The sequence below is a fragment of the Melanotaenia boesemani genome, chromosome 19 (genome assembly GCF_017639745.1).
Source record: "Melanotaenia boesemani isolate fMelBoe1 chromosome 19, fMelBoe1.pri, whole genome shotgun sequence".
NCBI lineage: Eukaryota > Metazoa > Chordata > Actinopteri > Atheriniformes > Melanotaeniidae > Melanotaenia > Melanotaenia boesemani.
Window position 1 is genome coordinate 3,010,708 of NC_055700.1, and position 18,827 is coordinate 3,029,534.

The 18,827-nt window shown below is 41.0% G+C and overlaps 1 protein-coding gene across 4 annotated transcripts; it reads right to left on the reverse strand.

Moving 5' to 3' along the window:
• Window positions 1-661: 661 nt before the first annotated feature.
• LOC121630276 (huntingtin-interacting protein 1-related protein-like) lies at window positions 662-18,621 on the reverse strand. Of its 4 annotated transcripts, none has more exons than XM_041970467.1 (34): window positions 18,177-18,315; window positions 17,630-17,693; window positions 15,891-16,033; window positions 15,741-15,797; window positions 15,540-15,620; window positions 15,272-15,348; window positions 15,097-15,158; window positions 13,007-13,147; window positions 12,857-12,914; window positions 12,624-12,699; window positions 12,385-12,522; window positions 12,188-12,310; window positions 11,781-11,964; window positions 11,615-11,703; window positions 11,408-11,524; window positions 11,207-11,308; window positions 9,942-10,136; window positions 8,226-8,336; window positions 7,941-8,135; window positions 7,714-7,861; window positions 7,413-7,499; window positions 6,437-6,544; window positions 6,228-6,364; window positions 5,868-5,978; window positions 4,760-4,818; window positions 4,637-4,667; window positions 4,487-4,549; window positions 4,036-4,136; window positions 3,820-3,925; window positions 3,593-3,716; window positions 3,167-3,228; window positions 1,481-1,827; window positions 1,129-1,408; window positions 662-1,045 (listed from the first exon to the last, which is right to left on the reverse strand). In XM_041970467.1, the coding sequence occupies exons 1-34, from the start codon at window positions 18,255-18,257 to the stop codon at window positions 1,010-1,012; spliced, it is 3,894 nt and encodes a 1,297-aa protein (XP_041826401.1). In that variant the 5' UTR covers window positions 18,258-18,315; the 3' UTR covers window positions 662-1,009. The 4 variants fall into 4 exon arrangements, with proteins under 4 accessions (XP_041826401.1, XP_041826400.1, XP_041826398.1 ...); XM_041970466.1 differs by having other exon boundaries at window positions 1,445-1,827; XM_041970464.1 differs by adding an exon at window positions 18,543-18,621 and having other exon boundaries at window positions 834-1,045; window positions 1,129-1,827; window positions 18,177-18,350.
• Window positions 18,622-18,827: the final 206 nt, after the last annotated feature.

Here is an 18,827-nt window from a genome sequence, read left to right on the forward strand (position 1 = left end):
ATTACTGAATAAATTTAGTGTAAAACAGCAAAACATACTAAACTGTAGTACCTCAAACTGTTTTTAAAAAGGTTACTAGAATGAATCTGTTTTACTCTTTGCAGCTGGTGGTAAGTTAAAAGTACTGTGCCTTTGTATATTGCTATTTCTCTCTAGTAACAACTTAAATCCTTAATCAATTCAAATGAATTAATTTATTTATTTCAGAAGTGATTTGGGTTCTGGATATCTTCCTAAACTGTTGAAAATCTAATAATTATTTCACTTAAAATATATTATCTACAGATCAGAATTAGCTGCTTTGATCCACAACAAAACAACAAATCAGTGGTTAGACGTGAATGCATGGGTTATAATAATTAAGTGCATTTACTTCTAATGCTTTTACTTAACATATCTGCCACGTCATTTTAAATAATAAATATAATTCTAATTTATAATTCATTCAAAATAAATCAACAGTAACAACACCATAGTAATATCTCTACATTTAATCTGAAGGTGGTGACTTCTACTTCCGGTATTGTAGCCTCTTCTGACTTGACGCTCTGAATCTGCGGGTCACGTCCATGGTGGTGAGATTGCAGTTTGTACTGCGCATGACTGAAATAACAGACTGATGAAGTCGTTGTGAGAACACATTACAGCATGAGACCATCACTTGGTTTAAAACTGCAGTTTAATTATATTCATCAATCCACTAACATGTTCATATTATAATTAAGTTGTATTATGTTATAATAAGAGTTTATTACAATAGCATTATCAACATTCATCCTGCACAGAAGCTTTAACTCAATCAAGAATTTTAATGAATCACTTGGATTATACAGAAGACAAAATATTAAATAGTCATTAAATTTGCAAGTGTAGTTCAGATTAAAGCTGTTTTTTTTTTTGTTTTTTGTTTTTGTTCAGATTCATTATGATTAAAAATCATTGTTATTATACAGGACAGTGTTTCTGAGGTGCTTTAATAATGAAGCCGCTTCCTCTTCCCCAGTCAGCCTCATGACTCCCCTGCTCCAGTTTCCCCTCGTTTGAACTGTCATCCAAAGAAAAACAGATTCAGGTCTTTTCAGATTATCCTGTGAGATGAAAGTTTGGTCTGTGAGGATAAATACTCACTGCATTCTTCAGCAGGTTGCCAGACTTAGTGAAGATGTTTGGTTTCCTTAAGGAAGGTTTGGTGGAGTTGGTGTTCTGGTGGGACGTCTGAGAAGCTGCTTTAGGCTGCTGGATGCTGGATGAGAGTGACGATGGTTGTGACAGTGAGTAAGACTGAGGCTGTAAGTAGCTCTGTGCTGGGTTTGTGTACGGCTGAGACGGAACGAACGGCTGAGGCGGGACGTAGGACTGTGAGGGAATGTAACTCTGAGATGGCGTGTAGTTTTGGGGAGATGTGTATGTTTGAGATGGCGTGTAGTTTTGGGGAGATGTGAATGTTTGAGATGGCGTGTAGTTTTGGGGAGATGTGTATGTTTGAGATGGCGTGTAGTTTTGGGGAGATGTGTATGTTTGAGATGGCGTGTACGCCTGTGTTGGTGTGTAAGTCTGCGGCAGAGAGAAGGACTGTGTTTTAGCCGGTGCAAACGCAGCGATCTGTGAGAGGCTCTGGGTGTTTGCATAGGGCTGTGTCTGAGAGAAGGATGGAGGTACTGGGGTGGAGTCAAGCAGAGACGGTGGTGGCGGCGGCGGGAAGCTGTCAGCTGCATCATCTCCGCCAGGGTTGCTCTCGGTGGCCCCCAGGTCATAGTGCCGCTTCCTCAGCTCCCCCAGGCGGACTCGCTCCTGCTCCAGCTGGCTCTCGAGCTGCAGCACCTTCACCTGGGAGATGATTTCAAACTGGATGTTAGTTTGCACCATTTATCATTAATTATGACGTTAACTTATATGATGTTAATGTCTCCATATTTGCTGTAAAAAAGCATTTTTAATGTGATTGAATGTTTTAAACATTTACTAGCTTTCCCGCGACCCTGAACTGGACTAAGCCGTATAGAAAATAAATGAAGTATTATAAGTTTGAATCAAATGGATCATATAATGGATTTGGTTTACTTTAATTATAATCAGACTACAACAGCTGTGTTAACATTTAGCATGTTTGAGGCTTGCAATAAGTTCACTCAGGAATTTGAGAAATTTGTATAAAATATTCTTCTTTCACACATTGTGCATGTAAAATAAGTTCAGATCATTTGAAATCTTTCCCTCATGTAAACATCCAACAGATCATTTCACTTTATCATCCATGTAAACATTTCAGCTAGAAACTCTGACCCGAGTGATTTCAGTCGGATAGAAGAAATATTTGACCGTGTAGACGCAGCTAAGGAAGTGGACGGAAATGGACTATCTGTCAAAGTGCTCTGACATGACTTTGTTATGAATTAGTGCAATGCAAATAAAGATGGGTTGAATTACAATTAATTTAGGTGACTTATATACAGGTCACAAAGACGGGGTCGAGCACCACAGCCAGCAGCCTCATTACAGCAGATTCAACTTTTTTTTCTAGATCAGTTTATTTCTGCCTTCTAAAAAATTGTCCATCACTCCAGAATCATACCAGTTACTGTCCGGACTCAGTGTGAGAGGCTGCTTGACTGAAGAACTCTTAAAGGTCGGAAACTTATAAGAGTTAAGCGACCACCTGGAAATTCAGCCAGTCGACCAAAATGGAAACATGGTACAAGACTGTCGAACGACTGTTTAGTGCAGGGGTGTCTAAAGTTGGTCCTCGGGGGCCACAGTCCTGCAGGTTTTGGATGTTTCCTGCTGCAACACATCTGAATCAGACTGGTCAACATGTTTGGGCTACAAGCTACTGAGGGGCAATCAGGTATGTTGGATCAAGGGGACTTCTAAAACCTGCAGGATCCCCCAAGAACCAGAGCAGGTCACCCCTGATTTAGCATGTCTGCTTTGCAGGTTCTGTATATAACAAGCATGTCATGTTAGTTTCATTTCCATTTGCAGTCTACAGCCCAGATGTAGAGAAGCTGGTCCATCCTTTCATATGATCTAGTCAGCTATGGATAATGGACTTTTAGTACCGTTACAGTTGCACTGTGATGTCCTTGGAGACACCACTTGTGCTCTTAGTTGGACAAGCTGAAGCTACTGACCATCAGACATAAAAAATTAGACGGAAATGTCTCACCTGAGCTTCCATTTCCTCCTTCTTCAGTTTGATCAGAGACATGCCAGAGAAGTCCATCACTCCTACACAAAAATACAACCCTGAAGTTAAAGCTGCAGCATGTTCCCAAAAATAAAATTAATTATGAAATAAATGACATGTGAAAGAGGTCATCAGTACTGATGAAGCCACAGAGAATTTTCATCCGATCCTGTTTAATTTTATGTTCAATAACTTCACTGTTTTGCCTTGTTTGCCCGGTTTTCAGTGTCAGTTACATCAGCAGAAGAAAATCTTTAAAACATTAGCTGAGATCCAAATAATGAACAAAACTAAAAGGCAGGCTAGTGAGGAAGGTATTTAATTATTTCCTGTCTGAGATTCTGGAGACCAAACATGGGGTGAGTGTGTGCTGTGAGCTCTTCCTCCCAGAGCTGCTGCTCTCACCGTGGTCAGATATCTGCTGCTGCCCGTGTTTGGTGGAGGTGACGACCACGGCAGCCATGTCGTTCACATGCCGTGAGGCCTGCTGCAGCGTGTACAGTTTCTTGTTGCTGCGGTCGGCCTTGACCTGAAACAACAGCAGGATTTATTTAACACCTTCATGTTATGTGGACGTATTTGTTTGCACACGCTGGTTTTTATAAAGAGGACGTTTTGGCTCGTGTTCGTACCTTGGAGGCAGCAACTAGCTGGGCAGTGCTTGCAGCGATCTCATGCGAACAGGCAATCAGCTCCTCATATGTACCATTTTCACCCACAACCCGATCAGCTGAGTCTCTGAAGGATAAACACCAACATACAGGACTTCAGTCACCACGAGGTGTGATATTCTGAACAGCTTTTAAGTCACTCCGAACATGTTTGTGTTGATGGTTTTGGATACTTACAGTAGCTGAGTGGCGCCCCAGCCCACAGCTTTGGAAGCAGAGATGAGTCCTTCAGTCCAGCGAGAGTTTTTGGCATAAAAATCTGTAATAGATGCAGCTCCCTGCAGTAAGAAAGAAGAGGCACAAATGCATTGTTAGGTGCAACATCATGCTACTGATGTGTTTTCCAAATTAGATGCAGACTCTTAAGACCTTGTAAAAATCATAAACAATGATTTTTAAACCCCATTTCATGATGATAAATGTATAAAATAAGAGAACGTTTGCAGACGTCTTCAGACAGACAGTAACCTCACACAGAATATAAACAATTTTACACGTTTAATGTCTTCTAAGGCCCAAAATATTTAAGGTTACTCCTTTGATCTGATATACTGTATAGAACCAAGTTTTACATAATCCGAAAATCTCCTGCTGTTAAAACTTGTGTGACAGTTTTACACCAACTCACCCTGCCACTTTCTACGATGTCTTTCTGTAGGTCGGTGGAGGCAGTCACCAGCATGTGAACAGCCTGGAGGAACGCAGGAGAACATTGAGGATCAGAAAGTCTCAGTCAACCTGAGTATGCAGACAGTGATTTAATAGACGGACTTCTTACCCTCATCAGGTCTGAACAGGACCCCAGGATACTGTGTGAAGGCAGATAGAAACGTCAACAGGACTGGGGTTAGAAAAAGAAAGTGAAAATGGAACGGAACCAGAACCACAGCGCTGGTCTTACCTCTGGTTGACCTCCAGCTTTAAACCAGTGGTGTCCTTCTTTGCCTGGTTCAGAATTTCCTGTGAAACAAACGAACAGAAACTTCAGCATCAGAGTGTAAATATGTCATATTTATCCATCCACCCGTCCGTCCGTTCATCCATATTTCATACCTAAATTACTGTGTGGAGATACGGGGTATATATATATATACATATAGACAGACAGACAGACAGACAGACAGACAGACAGACAGATAGACAGACAGACAGACAGACAGACAGACAGACAGACAGATAGACAGATAGACAGATAGACAGATAGATAGATAGATAGATAGATAGATAGATAGATAGATAGATAGATAGATAGATGGCATGTGTGAGTGGTAGAAATTATGGAGGTCTTCTCAGGCTGAACACCCTGGTTGTGATGATCCTAATCAGACTCGAGTTGGTGGAGATCTTGGGAAAACCATCACATATGAATCACAGAATATAATTCAAGCCCGTCTTAAGCATGACACTGTTTATGTTAATGATGCTGATTAATGAGGGATCTAAACCAACATAGTGCTCAAAATCCCCCAGTTTCTGAAAGACAGGACTGCACAATATTAAGAAAACATATTAAATCGGTGATATAATTACTAAATATTTAGACGTGAATCTGATATATAAACAAAGAAGTCAACATATGGCGCTAATCTGAAGTGCATTAATGAGGACTGTGTCCACTTCTGCACCTCTGCATGCTGGTTAGTTGCAGGTAATGAAAAAAACAGAATGCAGTCCCACATTAACACACCAGTAACTGTTTACGTTAAAATGTCTTTGTCATGTACATGTTGATGCAACCATAACAATAAGTTTGCAATATATTCTGCAGCCCTGCAGTGTGATGGAAGACTCTGAACCTTAACCATGTGGATGATGGACATCATGTGTCTCACTGTCAGTCGACAGCCATTTCTAGGACACTGCAGCTGGAAGTTGAGTTGTGTGGAGGGGCGGAAGGGTTGTTTTTGTCTTTATTTCACTTACATGTTTGTGATGAACTATATTCTCTGATCATTATCTGTGCTTTTCATTCACTAAGTAGAAAATAATCCTGCCGTGTTTGTCCTTACATCCATTCGAAGAACAGCCTCTTCAATGGCAGTCGATGTAGCGACCATCTCTTTATCCACCATGTTTCCCAGCTCTTCTTTCAGCACGTCCTGCCCTTTTGGACGCAGATCCTAAACAATAATCACACAACAGCAAACACTGAAACCATCAAACAGGAAGGCTTGATGAGAAAGCCAATGATGTGCTCCATTTTTATTTTTATTTTCTTTTTGTCCAGCGTGTTTAGTGTTAATGTCAGCATCTGCTAAACATTGTCACCATGAACAGTTTCTACGATTAGCTTCTCACACAGTGCAGCTAGTTTGCTACTAGACTCTTGTTTTTTCATGTTTCTGCATAATATTTAGACAGCATCCTACCTGTCCCATAGCAAGCAGGCGCTGGACGGTGTAGCGAACTGCAGACGGGTCTGCTCTCTGTAAACTGGCCTGAAACTTCAGATCCTTCAGGAACTGAAGGCTGTGATTCGCGCAGTCCCGACAGCTGTCAGTCAAACCTGAAGGAGACAAACAGAACTGAGTGTTGACTGTTTGTACATGGTGTATAAAAGGGACCGTGTGTCTCTTACTGTCGGCCTGATCTGTGGGAGCCGAGTGTGACGTCGCTGCTGCGTTGACAATGGTGTCTGCAGCGAGGTGGGAAAACTGTGTGACAGCTCTCAACAAACCGCTGGCATCTGAAGAACAACAAAAAACAACATACAAATAGAAGCACATTTAGTAAACTTATTTCACTAATCTACACAAAAAAAGAGCAAAACAAAATATCCATTAAACAAAAATGAATGAAGGACACGTGTGGGCATACGCTGCTTATGAAGGGGCAGTGGGAACTGGAAGCTAATACAGATGAAGTCTGAGGATGATGTCTGGAAAAATGCTTTCTTGAAATGTCACCAGGGTATCAGGAAGTCAGCCGTGGAAGGACTTGAATTGGAAATGCAAACTGAGATTATTTAGGACCCTACTCCCAGTTCACAGTTACAGTTTAAACAGCTTTAATAAATGTTGGACTGGGACAACTGGGACATGATGTTCTGGGACTGCCCAAAAGTAAAAACATTTTGGACACACATCAGGGAAGAAATGGAAAAAATCCTGAGGAAGGACATACCTCTGGACCCCCCCTACTGTTCCTGTTGGTAATAATGACAGAAATACATACTGCATGTCTTGATGGTGGGAAGAAAATCCTTCACAGTGAACTGGATGAAACCTAACACCCCCCCTGAAATTTAGCAACAGGTCGGCAGTCTGAGAAACGTCTACACGATAGAAGACTTAACGGCTCAGTAGCAGCTACAGCTTCCTTTATTCAGAAGAAGATGGGCCCCAGTTGCTAAATATCCTAATTAATTTCTCATCCTTTTACTTTTTATCATGTATTATTACTACTGTTTGGGCCTAAATAACCTGATGTACACGTAATTACTCAAAGCCCACACGGTAATAATGTTGAGTTACACATAATTGCCTGTCATTGTTCTAAGCTGGCTATAAAGAAAAGACCCATCACCTCAGGTAAGCACACAAAGTCCAACTCACCACTCCTGTTTCCCAGGTAGACCAGGTGGCTCTGCTGCATCTTGTCTATGGAACTCAGAGTAATTTCAGCTCGGTTCACCAAATAATCTGAAAAACAGGAGAATTGCTAAAGAAACCGAATGAAAATGCAAAAAAAAAAAAAGAAATTGCTCTACAATATAAACGACAGCACTCAGAGGCACCGTAATCAGAGTTTAAGGGTAAAAAAAATTTAATGTTTTTATTGACAAAGAATGAGCAGCTTATATCCAAATATCTCCTGGTCGCTCTACTAGGCCACTACAGCTACAAGTGTCTGTACCTGGGGAGCTGATGCAGCGGACATGTATGGGGTCGTCCAGCTTGGCCACGGCATCCAGTATGATGCCCTCAGCTTCCACCACGGCACACTGCAGCAGACAGAACTGCTCGTCCTGCAGCTTCTGGGCCAGCTCTCCTTCCCGACAGGCCTGATTTAACAAACACAACGTCATCAGTAACTTAACAAATAAAAAGTTTAACGGTGCAGACAGAAACAGAGCACAGCACCTGCTGGTGAAGCTGGGAGTGCAGGTTTCCCAGCTCCATGCTGCTCCTCTGCCTCTCCTGCTCCAGGGAGCTCTGCTGGAGCTGAGCTTGCTGTCTGAGGGAGTTCAGCTCGGCCTCGTGTTCCCGAACCGACCGGAGCAACATGTCCTTCTCCGCCTGCAGCGCCGCCACGGTGCTGCTCATGTGAGTTCCACTCTGAGGACAATAAGAAACTACTGAATTACCTCCATTGCTTCATCTCAAGGGGGCCTCATGCACTGCAAACGTTTGCAGAAACCTTCCCACCATTTCTTTGCTTTGCAGCATGTTGTTTGCTCGCGTCAGCTCTGCTCGTGTAGAGTCCAGCTCTCGTCTCAGCCTGTCGATCTCCAGCTTCTGCTCTGCGTTGATGGCAAGCTGTAAAAACCACATGAAGGCAAATGTTAAAATAATCCTTAGTATGTTACACAGCTTTGTTTTTGTTTCATCCATCCATCCATCCATCCATCCATCCATCCATTCTCTTCCGCTTATCCGGAGTCGGGTCGTGGGGGCAGCTGCCTAAGCAGGGAAACCCAGACTTCCCTCTCCCCGGCCACATTCACCAGCTCATCCGGAGGGATCCCGAGGCGTTCCCAGGCCAGCCGAGAGATGTAGTCCGTCCAGCATGTCCTGGGTCTTCCTCGGAGCCTCTTTCCGGTGGGACGTGCCCGGAACACCTCACCAGGGAGGCGTCCAGGAGGCATCCTAACCAGATGCCCGAGCCACCTCATCTGGCTCCTCTCGATGTGGAGGAGAAACTGCTCTACTCTGAGCCCCTCCCGGATCACCGAGCTTCTCACCCTATTTCTAAGGGAGAGCCCGGCCACCCTGCGGAGAAAACTCATTTCGGCCGCTTGTATTCGCGATCTTGTTCTTTCGGTCACTACCCACAACTCGTGACCAAAGGTGTTAGTTTTTGTTTGATTTTCTTTTTAAGAAATTATGACATAAAAAAACAATTATATAATGAATCATAGTTGATGAATATAAGCAAACAGCAGACATTTTCTGCAGAGTGAGAAACCCAGGCATAAGGATTTAATTCTAAATCTGATTAAATGACAAGTAGTGCTCTGATATCATTTGGTAGCTCGTTCCACCATCTTTGAACCTCAAATGAGAACAGTGTGGACCGAAACAACCTTGTGTGTAGGGATAGCAGAACCAGACAACCAAACGGAAACATGGAAATAGTTTCTGTTGTGTGTTTGTTTCAATAACAATATTTTTTCTCCTGAAAGCCAAAACTTGAGAGAACAATGAGATGAGAAAAGGCTTGGTTACTGTTGATCTGTGTGTTATTTCTACAAAGTTCTGTTAGTAATAAATTCTGCTTTCTTCTTCTGGTCGACCTTTATGCTGCTATATCTATTCATACATTCATTTTACATCATTTAGCCTCAGAATGTGACAGCTGAGGCTGGAAACATCCTGACTGCATACTGACTGGGCTTAAAACCTTAAACTTGCATAGGCTGGTTATAAAAAAATATAAAAAAAAAATTACTGAGTTTTATGGGTTAAACAGCTGCTGCAGATTCAGAGGTCTGTCTGCAGCATTAGGACCACAATTTGATTCAGGCAGCTGTGGGCAGCTAGTGGAGGTCAGTAAGTAGTGGGGCATTATGGGTCCTCTTTGGTTGCTGGAAAGCAGGTGTACTGTTGGACTGTGAGCCGTCTGTGGGGGTGCTGGGCACCTGCTAGAATAACATTGCTATAATAATGATGAGAATTAAATTCTGGACTGTACCAGGAGTTGATGGCATACTAATGAATCATGATCAGAGGAGAACGATTAGCTGTCACTGGCATTAATTCATCCATGTGAATGTCAGAGAAAGACACAGGAAGACTGTGCTGAAACTACGGGGTCATCTGGTGAGAATGAAAGGTACAACGTGGCATCACAAGAAGCTATGAGAGTAAATGACCATGTCCCCTCTGAACCTGGAGGGCATTGGATGTGACTTTAATGCTCACCTGCTGCTGTAGCTGAGCTCTCAGGGCCTCCAGTTCTCGGTTGGCTCGGTCTCTCTCCAGGTCCAGAGAGCTCTGCTGGTGCTGCAGCTGTTGTTTCAGAGAGGAAAGCTCGGCCTCTTTCTCTCGTGCAGAGCGAAGCAGCACGTCTCGCTCTGCCTGCAGAGCCGCCAGGCTGCTGCTCACCTGAGACCCCTCCTAAAGAAAATTACACAGAAATACGCAATAATAAGACAAAATATTTAGATTAACACCTCCCAGTGTGTTATTGGTCCACTCTAGCACATCATTAGCACATCATTTATTTTTATTTATTTATTTATTTAGGTATAATGAAAGTAAATAAAACATAAAAAAAAATACAGAAAGAAGATGAAAAAAACAAAAGGGTGTAGGCAGAAGCCAGTAGCTTATAAAAAACCTACCCATTACCAAAACAATGTTACCAAATTACCATTACCAACAAAATTAACATTGAAAAAAGATTTACATCATTTATAAATAAATAAAATTTATAGCTTAAAAGATGCTAATTGGTATGTGATGGCCCGCCACACATGGTAACATCCACACCTCCCCACAGGTGTAGATCTACTTTAATTTAATTTGCAGCCCTGAGTCTGAACACCACACATGGTATTAGTGTACCACCACCAGGGTTGTACTGCTGTCATTAGAGAGGATGAAGCGTTTTCTGTGCTTCATTTCTTCTGCATCAAACATGTTGGACACTATTTCTAAGTCTCCTTAGAGGATGTGCACGGGGCTCTCTGAGGACGAGCGTTCCCCTTGTAGCTTGTTGCAACCTCAGACTTGGTTCACTGAGTTGGTGTAACAGGAACTCTGTCACATGTTTGTGGACACGCGTGGTAAAACGGACCCGTTATGCAGTTGGTGTTTAAAGTCTACGTTTTTATTATAGCTTTATTTACTAATGCATGTTTACTTATATCATTTCCTCTTTGCTTTGACCACCTTATTTCTCCAAGTTTTCTGTCATTTCTTTCTGCATTTCTGCAGGATGTGGTCCTTCAAAACGTGTAATGGGGTCAGCTTCTCACCTGCTGGCTAATCAGTATCACGGTGCAAAGACTGACTTTACACGTTTCTCCTTTAATATTCCAGATTTACTGGCATGTTGATTCACCATTAATTTTTGCCAGTTTCAGTCTGCATCACACACTGATGATCTCAGTAGATTATGGTTTTGAGCCTCTCATACTGGGATAGAACTAGCTGTTGTTGTGTTTATTTTACCCTAAGGTTACCTTCTCTTTATCCTCCAGAGAGCTGTGAAGCAGGGCCAGCTGTGCGCTTTGTTCCAGCAGCTCGTTATTCAGACGGCTGATCTCCTGCTGCTGCTGATTCGTCTGAACGGGAGACACGTTGTCAATAATCAGAACGTTGTCAGCTGTGTTTGAAATGGATCATATCAGGTCATCCCAGCTGCAGGGATGATGAAGACTCACCATCGCTCTTTGCTCCTGTCGTAAATTTTCCAGCTCAGTTTGAAGCTGCTGTTTGACCCTCAGTAAATCCTCCTGATCTTGTTTTGTGTTCGACAGCATCCTCACTGTTTCTGCATTCTGCACAAGAACAAAGACAACCACAGATATCAGTCTTTCGTGGTAGCTACAAGGAGTGTTTAGGTGAGAAACCAACAAGCTGTCATTCACCTTCTTCATCAGGCCGGCGTGACTGGTAACCAGCTCCGCGTGTCTCTCTTTTAGTTGAGTAAATCGAAGCTCTGCAGCCTGAGCTCGACCTGCGCAGAGACCCCGGGATGAAGAAGAAAAACTTTCTCTGACGTTCGGATATATTTGTGATGAACTGCACACTCACTGTCGGCCTCCTTGTATCCAATCTGAGCCCCGACATTGGCCACGTTAGCGTTGCGTAAAGCCTCCACCTCCATCCGCAGGTTTTCGTTTTCAACCATCGCCATCTGCTTGTGGGTGCGCTGCTCCTCGACTTCAGCTTCCAGATGGTTGACCTGAGCTTTTAACTCCGTAACGCATCTCTGAGCCTGAGGAAGAGGAAAATCTCATCCTGAAATAGATCTTGGAATGCCGTGTTGTTGGACAGGATGCTAACATCTATCAGTCATTACAGCAGCAGAAGTTAGACTCAACTCTGTGATCTCATCCTGGACAAAAGAGGAACTGTTTAGGATTTTTATGGACAACAAAAGAAAAGTTAAGCTGTAAAAGTCTCAATTGAAGCTAACAGATGAATAATCTATGACTTACCTCACTCTTGATAAGTTGTAGCTCTGGTTTCAGGACCTCCAGCTCCCTCTTCAAACTCTCGTTGGCAGTTTCTTTCTGCTCCAGCTGAGCTTCGGGTGTCGCCATCTGACTGAGCAAATAGTACTGCAATGATAAAAAGCTAAATGTAAGCACTAATTCAACTCAAATGTTATCTTTTGGTGTACAAGTAAGTGTACCTGTGGGACCTGAGGCGCTTCTCTAAACTCCGGCTGTGGCTCCACTTCTTCGTCCTCCTGCTGGTCCTCGGTGGGAATCACCACCACCGGCTTTTTGTACTCAGCCAAGGCAGCAGCTCGGAGGAAGTTTGGAGGACCCTGCGGAGTCGGAATGAACAAAACACACAAAGGGAAGACAAAGTTTAACAGATTCATGTAGATGCAGGGAGAATTTCCAAAACTCAGACGGTGTGCCGTACATCTGGGAGGTCGGGAATCTGGATGACGCTTTTAAAGAACTCCATCTCTCTGGCTCTGTTGAAGAACTGTGTGAGGCTGCAAAGGAAAACACAGCTATAAATAAAACAGATCTGGAACATGAAATGTTTTCTGTATCAGCTGGTTTAAATGGAAAACAAACAAATAGACGAAAGAGTGAGTTTTCCTAATAATAATAATAATAATAATAATAATAATAATAGCAACAACCAACCTCATGAAGAGGTCGCGGAATCTCTCTCGATGTCCCAGAAGAACTTCTGGAGCAATACCTACAACATGGAGATTATAAAGGACTTAAAGCTTGATCTGAAGATCCAGTTGTTTGGTTGTTTTTCACTAGAAAGACGCACTGATCACTCACGGCTGTGAAGCTTGAACAGTAGTCGGACTGAGAAATGGTAGAGGAAGCTGCAGTCCAGTATGAGGGGTATAAGAGGAGTCAGTCTGCACTTTCCAGCCGAGGTGGTAGATTTGGCTCCGTTTGCATCCAGCTGACGCAGAACTTTAAAACGAGAAAAACACATCAAAAGTTCAATTTAAGGATGATTCAGTTTCAATATCCTGTTATTTATTGTCCAAGAATAATTACGACACATTCATGAGCCACACAGCTGCACAGGCTGACTGTTCAAACCAGTAACACTTTTCCACACGCCACCTTTGGTCTTTCTCAGAAACTAACAGGTGCTTACCACAAACATACGAAAACTACATTTTCTTTTAACATCCTGAACTGAGGAGCACATTTGCTCCCAGATAGATTTTTTAGTTTAATTATTATTATTTACTGTATTTTTGTGGTTATCCAGCTCTTCAATAATCTTTCTTTTTCTAATCTTTTTCTAATAATTTTCTTCTTAAATTACATAAAATCATATCATTTATCATCTTTATCAAACTTTATACAATATTTTTGTGCAGCACTGGCCCGTAAAACATACACGGAGGAAAAAATAAATATATTTTCAATAAGATTTTTGGGACAGTTATATTTTCTAGTGAAGTAGCAACTGTTTCAGGTCTACATACACTTGGCTTCCACTTTATCAGCTCCACCAGTTCAATTACATGTTAATTATAAAATGATAAAAAAGGAGAATAATCAGTTTATTTGGGGCCAGGATGTATCGTGGCCTTCAGGTGGAAAATCCAAAATGTTTCCCGTTGTAGTGGTAATACCAGGAAGTGACATCATGAGCACGTGAACAAGCAGGTGACCCAAATGAGAGGGTAAAGAAAATACACACACACAAAATTAAAAAATAAAAAACAATCACTATCATCAAAGACAACGACACAGCACCTCTGCCATCAGCGTATAGATCCCTGCTAAACAAATATAGGATAATTATAAAAAAGGAGAACAAACAGTTTCCTCGGGGGGCCAGGATGTATTATAGCCTTCAGGCCTTAAGGTCATGGGCATTGAAGTGGTCTCTACTTCTCGGGGAGGTGATGACCGCCTTCTACAGGGGAAATATTCTGGATTTTCCAACTGAAGGCCATGACACATCCTGGCCCAGAGGAAACTGATAATTCTCCTTTTCTGTTTGGCAGGGATCTATACGGTGATGGCAGAGGTGCTGTCAGATATGGTGCTGTGTCATGTGCTTTGATGTTAGTGATTGTTTTATTTATTTATGATTAATGTGTTTTTTTCTTCTCCCTCTCATTTGGTCATGTGTTCATGATGTCACTTCCTGGCATTACCCACCTGTTTCACCTGTATCCTCATGACTGACTGGTCACCCTGATGAAGGCAGGCAACATGTAGGTGCATTTTTTAACTTTTCCCATGCATTAGCCACTTTTAATAAAGGCTTTTTTAAATTTTGGACCTCGAGAGTTGCCTTGGTCACCTTCTCCTTTCTTTGCCACATCATTAGTCCTGTACCAAAGAGCACTTTGAAGGTTTTCTTTTTTCACTCATCAACCAAAAAGAAGCACTCCTTTCAGTTTTTTTCCCTCATCTCCACCTGCTTTCTAGAACATGACGATGAGTTCACTGGACTCCAGCGGACTCCAACGGCCTCCACAGCCACCAGATCTCAGTCCAGTAGAGCAGCTTTGGGATGTGGTGGAACGGGAGATTCTCATCATGGATGCAGCCGACAAACCTGCAGCAACTGTGTGATGCTGTCATGTCAATACGGAGAAAACCTCTGAGGAAGGTTTCCACCACCTGCTTCATCTACGACACCAAGGATTAAAAAGTCCGAACCGGTACTAGAAGGTGTTTCTGATGAAGTGGAAAGTTGATGTACACAGCAGGAATCCCAGCAAACATCATTAACTGAGGTGAACAGATAATGTAGGATTTTTTTCTTTTTAACTGAACTACATGTTGTTTTTCTGACTTGTCTGACAGAAAATCATGTTAGGGAGAATTTAAAGAGTTATACTTTTTTTTTCACAATGAGAATGGGTAAAATAAGGTGAGGTCTTATTTACCCGTCTCAGCCATCTTCAGTCCAGCATCCAAATAATCCAGCAGCTCCTGTGTCATGTCTAACCTACAACACATTATAAATCATCTAACCACATGTTTAATCAGGTAAACACAAAAAATGTAAGCTAGCAGCAACACAAACTGATCACATAGCTGTGGTTGGCAAAGGAAACTCACACTTTGGTCATGTCAGTTCCTGCTTCCCTCTCCAAAGTCTCATCGCTGGCCTCCAGGTTACCTGGGATCACCTTGTGCTGCAGAAGAGCCAGAAGAGTTTTAAAATGTGTGCACATGAATTGCTGCAGAAACTATACCTTTTCCCCATGGGAATAAATAAGGTTCATCCCTCACATGAGAAAAACTGGTTTTCCAGTTGTTCAAGCTAAAAAAAAAAACTGTCCAGTTTATCAGTGTACAACCAATAACACACAAAGAAATGTATTACCTTTGCATGAAACTCCATTTTGAGGTGAAGGAATTTGGCAGCCAAAGCAACAATGTGACCATATCGATCATGCAAGTTTCCCTGGGAAAACACAATTTATTGCATTTTACAATAACAACCATAATGTCCCTGAAAATTAAAATCTAGTTCTAAACGCTCAGTCTGAATATAATCTGCAGCTTCGCATAAGCAGCTACTCACCCACAGCACCCCCATGTCTCGTATAGTTCGACTGTGTCTGTGAGAATCTACAACAGCCTGTGGATTGGATGGAGATGACATCACCATTAGGGTGAGGAAGTGGAGGTAACACAGAAAGGAAGATGGAGGGAAAACAGAAATGTGACGTACATTTTTGTGTCCATCCCTGAGAACTTTGTGCACCAGATAGCAAACCTTCCAGCTGACCATGGAGTTGCTGGACAGAGGCAGGTTCACAATGTAGGACCAGAAGGTGGTGGCTCCACCTTCTTTGTGAGTTCCCAAGATGATAGCTTCACAGATGTTAAGGAAACACCATAATCTCTCAAGCACAAGATGAACTCAGGGAGAAATGCACAGCTTTTGACAGTGAAGATGTCATAAGACAGACAGGAACATTTCTGATTTTTAGGAATATCTTGATCAGTTAAGTACTGATGGCTTGGCACTACATTTTTCATGGTTTCCCAGATGAGGAATGATGCTGATTCAAAGAAGTAGTTTATCTTCAGCCTCTTTAAAAAGCTGCTTGAAATCTTTAAAGAAATTTTGGTTCCAATCAAACAAGTTTGGATACACAAATGTTTTATCAAATAACTCAGAATTTTGTGGGATTTGTTCCAATGTTTTCAGAACATCACTTTCAGATCCTGTTCATCTGCTATAGATATTTTAGTCCAGACTCTTATTTTTGTCCTCTATTTGTTCAGTTTCTGCACCTCATGCTGAGATATGCCAAGTTTTCAGCTCTTTGGGAATCACCTTGTTCCTGCTAAAATGCTATTTTCTGTCTATCAAACCGTCTTTGTTTTTTTAAAGAGATGAAGCTAAAGAACTTGGAACAAATGATGCATCTTTGAGACAGGCTGCTAGTAACAACAAGCCTAGAGATCAGATTTTAAAATGGTTCTTTGCTAAATTATCTGTTATTTGTCGACACAACCCTGGTTCATCCCTTGAGTTAGGAGATTTTTTTTCATGCTTGAAAAATTCATAGGTCAGTGTTCTGTGGCGCCTTTCCTCTAAAAATTGTAGGGTACACGGGCTGAACTGAAAATGAGTGAAAAAGCAGAAAAAATTCAAGTAAAGTTTTTGATAGATTCTCATAAATCTGTAGAACTTTTTATTGAGGCTACTTTAAAAGTTTACACTGATGTCTGGCTGCTGGGAAGTGAAGTAGGAATGTGTGGTGGTTATAGACTTTTACATTGTGCTAAACATCCACAGAATGATGCAGTGCATCCAAACTTATTAATTACACTCAGAAGAAAACCAAACTATTTTAGGGATTATTTGAACAACATGAAAAAATTGTACTATATCACATGAAACCAACAAATAATCTGCTGTATGGACCATTGTGATTTTTTCCCCACTGATGTTCATGATCCACCAGAGGAAAACTCTTGTTAGCGTTACTTTCCATCACCATTTTAAATTTTAGTTTTCTCAAATCAGTGGATTAAATTTGATAAACATTCCCCTTTGGATGGACATTTCCTTTTGGAGTTAAAAAAAAAACAAAAACAAACAAAACAAACAAACAAACATAAAAAAAACCAAAACAAACTAAATGTTAAAAAAGAATGTCCAAAATTTTAGTCTAAATAACAAAATTTTATAATTTAGTTACTTAGCTTAATTTACAATTTGTAACTACATTTTATTTTTTCTGTCATTTGCAAATATTAGCATGCTAACCTGCTAGCACACCATGCAATGCTAACAACTTTTTTAGCATTACTGCTAGCATGTGTTTGTTTAGATTTCACAAAGTGACTTTCATTGTTAAAAACTATTTTAGATATTGAAAAAAAAAAACATTTATAAATAAAGTATTTGTGTTTCTTGATATTTTTGTATTTATGAACCATTAGCTAAAAGGATACTGCGCACATACTTCTCTTTTGGTGGCACCTCAGCAGTGCTGACAGTTTTACTGATGCATTGAAGCTGTAAGAGACATAAATCTGTTAAAAGAAATTAATTTTCCATACAGGTCTAGATTAAACTTATTAATAATTATAGAAATAAACTATCCCCAGTGACATTCAAAACCATAACTTCTTGTTAGAGATAGTTATTAGTAATTAATAACATGGTTAGCCTTAGCTTCAGCCTACAGCACCTCTTATTATCAAAATAACGTCAATGAAAAGCCAAACTGATCAGATAAGTCAAAATAATTCATATACATCGGTCTAATCCCAGTTCATCCTTTTGAGTTTATTCCTTTGTTTATTCATTCTTGCAGGTGTCCCTTTCCACAATATTTGGATATCAGTGTGTAGGCCACTTTTTTCCCAGTGGTTTTCAGCTGAATGATAAATTAACACTTTAAATAAAATAAACCTTAAGTAAAAGTTTGTGTCCACAAAATGAAGAAAATTAGCCCAAAACAGTCAGGTTTAAAAAAAGGTATTTCTATTGACTTACCTGTTGTTTACCAAACTGTTCCTTCTCCGCAGCCAAAGCCTTTTCTGTCTTATTTTCACTTTTATTCTTTGTTTTGCTCATGTTTTCCTGTTAAAATCACATGTATTAATCCCAAAAAGATCCCAGTCAGGGTTCCAGCTCCTCACCTGAGCTCTTCTTCCTCAAAAAACTCACCTGTCCCCAAAACACTCCTCTTTAAGTCTGATTCAAATCAAAGCCAGTAAAACAGGTTAAAAAAAAGTATTTATAAAATGTGTAGGGAAAAAATCCACCACTAACAAGACTTTAAAGTGCCTCAGTCTGAAATTAAAATACCAATGACATGTAGTTTATATAAAAAACATTTTATCAAAAAGTAGAACATACAAGTTAGAAGATTTAAAGACGACTGACATCGACAGACATTTCTTCTGAGTCACAAGGCAAATCTGGAGGCAGTGAAACTGGAAAGACAACGTCCGGACACACCAGCCCTGTAAAACTGGTTTCACATCTCCACACAATGCAGGCCTTCAAGAACCTTAAGGTTTAAAATCCACTTTTTAAGTCAGATATTGATTAGATAATAAAAATGTACTTAATATCCACAAACAGCATTTATAAAATACAAGTGATGTATGAGCATCATAGTTTTTTCTTTGGTGTAAGCAC

Coding starts and splice junctions, on each gene's coding strand:
- LOC121630276 (XM_041970464.1), bottom strand. CDS start 18,257: ATGAGCAAAACAAAGAATAAAAGTGAAAATAAGACAGAAAAGGCTTTG. Junction 13,148..15,096: donor ACTGAAGATGGCTGAGACGG/GTAAATAAGACC, acceptor CTCGTTTTAAAG/TTCTGCGTCAGCTGGATGCA. Junction 4,668..4,759: donor AAGCTGGAGGTCAACCAGAG/GTAAGACCAGCG, acceptor GCCTTCACACAG/TATCCTGGGGTCCTGTTCAG.